At 55.3% G+C, this 6,000-nt stretch overlaps 1 protein-coding gene across 1 annotated transcript in view; it reads left to right on the top strand.

Annotated features, from left to right (window-relative positions):
• The first annotated feature begins 1,022 nt into the window (after positions 1 to 1,022).
• Positions 1,023 to 6,000, top strand: part of DDX18 (DEAD-box helicase 18) — a 33,478-nt gene continuing 28,500 nt past the window's right edge. Inside the window, exons 1-2 of the mRNA XM_040358360.1 lie at positions 1,023 to 1,185; positions 4,593 to 4,781. Of these exons, the coding sequence (XP_040214294.1) occupies positions 1,107 to 1,185; positions 4,593 to 4,781 (268 nt within the window). The 5' untranslated portion in view covers positions 1,023 to 1,106. The remainder of the gene's footprint in view (positions 1,186 to 4,592; positions 4,782 to 6,000) is intronic.

Below are 6,000 nucleotides of genomic sequence, written 5' to 3'. Positions count from 1 at the left end.
AACTTCCCTTTAATTCTTTATATTGTCCCCTGATGGGGGATGGGAGGAGGGAGGATCTCTGTTGCTCGCCCATGTTGGGTGTCACCAGAACAGGAAGTGAGGGAAATCTCCCCTATGGGGACACCAGGCAGAAGTGACACCCTTCCTGGACTCCGCCCTCTCTGTACATTGCCCCGCCCCCCACTCAGATCAGGAAACGCCCACATTCACTTTCTGGACTCTCCGCCCCCTTGTTATAGCTCCGCCCACACGACACACACGGGTCGGAAGTTCCCCGACATCCGATGAAAGGGTTAATTCTCACCAGCATGGCCCCTCCCACATCCGGGCGCCGGCCGCTGGCTCGTCACATTCCTCTCCCCATCACAGAATGCTCCGGAAGTGACGTTACGTCGCCGCCATCTTGCTCCACCCCGCACCATTGCACAGTAATGATAGAGTGTGAAGGGGGGAGGCGGACATCTTGTTACACCCTCCGGAGTTTTACATTTCACATTTATTTTTAACACAAAACGGAGCTTATTCGTTTAATTACAGTGTTTGTAAATCCGACGGACTGTTAAAGATGTTAAATGTGAAAATCGGAGGAGTTCTGTCACATGAGGAAACATGTCAGGTCAGCAGATTTGCTGCTTTCAACATTTAACATTTAAACAGTCCTTCGGATTTACAAATACCGTCTTTAAGCGAATAAGCTCCGTTTTGTGGTGAAAATAAGTGTGAAATGTAAAACTCCGGTGGGTGTAACAAGATGTCCGCCTCCCCTTCATACTATTATTACTGTGCACTGGTGTGGGGTGTAGCAAGATGGCGGCGATGAAACGTCACTTCCGGAGCATTCTGTGATGGGGGAGCGTAATGGATTCGCGTGTCTTCTCCTCCTCTGTACAGTGTCCCCGCCTCCTGGGGGTGTGCCCTTCTTCCCCCACCCTATAGTGTGTTCTATAGTCTCTCTATCCCCGCCCATGCTCCGCCCTTTTTAGCGGTTCCTCTACAGAGAAGACCACGTGACATCAGTGCCCGCCCACGCCGGAAGTAGTGCGGAACGTCTCCGTGAGGTGACGTCACTTCCGGGTTCCCCCCTCCCTCCCACACGTGTGTCCAGCATGGCGGATCTACAGATGAAACTTCTGAGGAGAAAATTGGAGAAACGGAGCCGGAAAGTCCGAGAGAGGAAAGGAGCGGGTGAGAGAGGAGGAGGGGAACCGGGAGAGAGGAGGAGGGGAACCGGGAGAGAGAGGGGGAGGGGAACCGGGAGAGAGAGGAGAGGAGGAGGGGAACCGGGAGAGAGGAGGAGGGGAACCGGGAGAGAGAGAGAGGGGAACCGGGAGAGAGAGGAAGGGGAACCGGGAGAGAGGAGGAGGGGAACCGGGAGAGAGGAACTGGGGAACCGGGAGAGAGGAGGAGGGGAACCGGGAGAGAGGAGGAGGGGAACCGGGAGAGAGGAACTGGGGAACCGGGAGAGAGGAGGAGGGGAACCGGGAGAGAGAGGAGGAGGGGGAACCGGGAGAGAGGAGGAGGGGGAACCGGGAGAGAGGAGGAGGGGGAACCGGGAGAGAGAGGAAGGGGAACCGGGAGAGAGGAGGAGGGGGAACCGGGAGAGAGAGGAAGGGGAACCGGGAGAGAGGAGGAGGGGGAACCGGGAGAGAGAGGAAGGGGAACCGGGAGAGAGAGGAAGGGGAACCGGGAGAGAGGAAGGGGAACCGGGAGAGAGGAGGAGGGGGAACCGGGAGAGAGGAGGAGGGGGAACCGGGAGAGAGGAGATGGGGGAACCGGGAGAGAGGAGGAGGGGAACCGGGAGAGAGGAAGGGGAACCGGGAGAGAGGAGGAGGGGAACCGGGAGAGAGGAGGAGGGGGGAACCGGGAGAGAGGAGATGGGGGAACCGGGAGAGAGGAGGAGGGGAACCGGGAGAGAGGAAGGGGAACCGGGAGAGAGGAGGAGGGGGAACCGGGAGAGAGAGGAGGGGGAACCGGGAGAGAGAGGAAGGGGAACCGGGAGAGAGGAGGAAGGGGAACCGGGAGAGAGGAGGAGGGGAACCGGGAGAGAGGAGGAGGGGAACCGGGAGAGAGGGGGAGGGGAACCGGGAGAGAGAGGGGGAAGGGAACCGGGAGAGAGGAACTGGGGAACCGGGAGAGGGGGGGGGGGAACTGGGAGAGGGGGAGGGGAACCGGGGGGATGAGATGTATAATAATATATGTGGAGAGGTGATTGGATGAGAAGATCGGGGAGATTTATGAAGATCTCTGGGGATCAGAACCCTCCAATCAGAGAAGAGATTCCCCTCTGGTGGAGAATGGAGCGATATAATACACACAGGGGTCTCCAGACTTTGGCTGTGATGATCCGTCCTGGGAACCTGCGCTTGCTCAGTAGAGATCACTCCGCGGATGACGGGGCGGTCCCCGCCCTGTCAGATCTCTGCTCTCCCCTATGGGGTGGGGGGGGGGATCAGATGAAGACGGACCGTCTGTCCAATCCGCAGACGGGTGGAAAAATAGGATTCTCCTCCGTCTGCAGGATCGGAGGATCGGGGAGCCGGAGGAGATCGGATGTTCATTGGCTGACACCCGCGATCCCATAGGGATCAATGTCCGGATTTCACTCATAAATACACGTACAGTCCATAGGTGTGAAAGGGGCCTAAATGGGTGAGAAATACATTGGAGAAACATATTTTCGTTCACTCCTTGCCCCTCCCCCTCCTTGCCCCTCGCCCCCCTCACCCTCCTTGCCCCTCACCCTCCTTGCCCCTCACCCTCCTTGCCCCTCGCCCTCCTTGCCCCTCGCCCTCCTTGCCCCTCCTTGCTCCTTGCCGCTCCTTGCCCCTCCCCTCCTTGCCCCCTCACGCTCCTTGCCCCCTCACGCTCCTTGCCCCCTCACGCTCCTTGCCCCCTCACGCTCCTTGCCCCCTCACCCTCCTTGCCCCTCTCCCTCTTCGCCCCTCCTCAGGTCACACACAGCTTGAGGGGGCGTGGCCGGACTTGTCACTGAACGGTGACACGATCCGCGGCATACGTCTCCACTGTTCTCGGATCATGCGTGCCGCGCCACTTCTCTATGCGTTTCGCAATCTACCAGGAAAAGTCGCGTCGTCACAACTTCCAAGTCAGAATCCACCAGCTGCCCTGATGATGGGCGTCTCAGCTCCCCGCCCCCGCTCAGCGCGGAGTAGTAGAGCAGAAGCCACGCTGACTGACAGTCGCCATCGCTCTGCTCGGGGATCTGTGAGGAGCCATTGGGGGTGCTCGGTGGCTCAGTTCTCGGAGACGCCGGGGGAAGTATGAATAGCAAAATAAAAACATACTTCTCTTTTAAAGGTTTGTAAAGATTCCTTTTTAAAAAAATAAAAAACAAACTTGTCGTCACCCTTCCCTCCACTGTGCAGTTCGTATTGCGGCTCCGATCCTCCTCTTCTGGGGTCCCTCGGCGGCTGTCTCGGCTCATCCCTGTTCTGGGAAACTCTCTCCCGAGAGGGTTAGCTTGCAGGCGCGCTCCCGCGATACAGTCTGCAGCTATAGCCGCTGATTTATCACTTGCCCCACCCCCTGGCGAACCGCGTCATCGATTTGATTGACAGCAGCGGGAGCCAATGGCTGCGCTGCTATCAATCATCCAATAAAGAGACCCGAGAAGACCGGCCAGAAACCAGCGCGTTTATGACGCGGGACTTTTGAGGGCTCGGGTAAGTAAACAGGGGGCGGGGCTTGTAAGCATCGATGTTTTTTTACATTAAAGTGGAGTTTCCACCTCCAAGTCAGCAGCTACAAACCCCGCCCCCCCCGGGGCCGATCCCTCAATCCTGGCAGCTCCCGGTGCCGCCATCCTCACTAAGGGAAACAGGAAGTGGAGTCTCGCGGCGCTTTGTGAATGGGCGGCTGCTCTTGGGGTACACACAGGTCCTGGAAGGCAGCGCACCCCATTCCCCAAAAGACGAGGAAGAAGACCTGCCACGGTCTAGAAGGAGGCAGATTAGGAAAATGCGCATAGCAACAGCCATTTCTGGGAGGTAAACATTTTTTTTTTTGGTGTAATTTTTTTAGGGCGGAGCTCCTCTTCAAGGCATAAAATACATGAAGGTGAAAAACCGCGAAGCTTTACAACCCCTTCAATACTTCATGTCGGCCTCTCTCACCCCCCTCTCCCCACAGACAGACTTAGGATCTGTAATTGTCGGTGAATGTGGCTCCGCACCGCATACAGTCACATGAATCCTCATCAAACCTTTCAGATCCCATTGATGTGAATAGAAGTCACATCCTGATGACCCGACTTGCAGTGCAGCTTGTACTCTGAGGATCCTGAAGGGGAGCCCCCCCCCCCCAAACCCATACCAGATCCTTATCCAAGCATGAATGTCATGAAATGGGGGGGGGGGGGATAGGCAAGCGCCCCCTCCTGGGACCATTCCAGGCCACGCTTCCTCAACGTAAGGGGGATTGGGCACTTTGGGGCAGGTGTACCCCCCAATCCACCTTGTCCCATGTTAATTGGGACAAGGGCCTCTGCCCAACAACGCTGGCTCCATATAGGAGTGTGCAGAGCTCCATCTGGTGGGAGGAAGTCGGTATGACGCTCTGTTTTCTCTTCTCAGGGAAGGTCTCCATAGAGGAGAGTGTGGTGGAAGATGGAGAAGAGGAGGAGGAGAAGGTGGAGGAGATCGGCGACATCCCGCAGCCAGCCGCAGTCAGTGGAGGTGATGAGGAGCCCCCCAAGCCCTCCCCCACCAAGAGGAAGAAGAAGAAGAAACGGAAGATGCCGGTGACAGAGGATGGCAGTGCAGGTAAGATGGCGGCTCCCTCTCCCCATGGCGGGCTCCTACCACAGACCTCATCCCTTATGAGGGGCCACAGCAAACCTTGGCTTACTGCCCAATGACCGGCCACTTTGTGTGATTCGGCACTGCGTCGCTTTAACTGACAATTGCGCGGTCGTGCGACGTGGCTCCCAAACAAAATTGGCGTCCTTTTTTCCCACAAATAGAGATTTCTTTTGGTGGTATTTGGTCACCTCTGCGGGTTTTATTTTTTTGCGCTATAAAGAAAGGGCCACAATTTAAAAAAATGATAAGATATAATAAATATCCCCAATTTATTTATTTAAAAAAAAAAAGCTCCCCCCCCCTCAGTTTAGACCGATGCGTATTCTATATATTTTTGGTAAAAAAAATCACAATAAGCGTTTAATTGGTTTGCGCAAAAGTTATATATAGCGTCTACAAAATAGGGGACAGTTTAATGGGGTTTATTTTTTATTTTTTTTTAGTAATGGCGGCGATCTGTGATTTTTATCGGGATTGCGGCGGACACATTGGACACGTTTTTGGGACCATTCACATTTATACAGCGATCAGAGCTAAAAAATGTCCACTGATTACTGTATAAATGTGACTGGCAGGGAAGGGGCGTGTTCTAACTGTAGGGGGAGGGGACTCGCTATAGAAGATGACAGATCGTGGTTCCCAGCTTGTAGGAACTTCACGCCCCTGTTCTGCCTCTCGTGCCCGGTATCCCGCTTAAAGGGCCGATGTACAGCTATGATGGTTTACAAGATCGCGCCGATCTGCCGCCGTACGATGATGGAGGCTGGTCAGGAAGCGGTGAAGTATCCGGCGTCCGCAGAGCGGTGATACACATGAGAAGGACACACACAGGATCAGTCATGTTCAGGGGTGATCACCCTCTTCTGATTGGGGTGTTTGGGGACAATTTGCTTGTTAAGTCAAAAATCCGGTTTGATCTTTTATACTGTCCTGTTTGGCATTATTCGGGGGTGGCACACACCATAGCCCCGCCCAGTATTACTCGGGGGTGGAGCATATACGTCCTGTCTGGTATTACTCGGGGGTGGAGCGTGTTGTATGATACCACCCAGTATTACTTGGGGGTGGAGCGTGTTGTATGATCCCACCCAGTATTACTCGGGGGTGGAGCATATACATACTGTCTGGTATTACTCGGGGGTGGAGCGTGTTGTATGATCCCATCCAGTATTACTCGGGG

The sequence above is a fragment of the Rana temporaria genome, chromosome 6, assembly GCF_905171775.1.
Source record: "Rana temporaria chromosome 6, aRanTem1.1, whole genome shotgun sequence".
In the NCBI taxonomy this organism is placed as follows: Eukaryota; Metazoa; Chordata; class Amphibia; order Anura; family Ranidae; genus Rana; species Rana temporaria.
The sequence above is the reverse complement of the archived record's forward strand: the minus strand, read 5'-3'. Positions and strand labels throughout refer to the sequence as shown.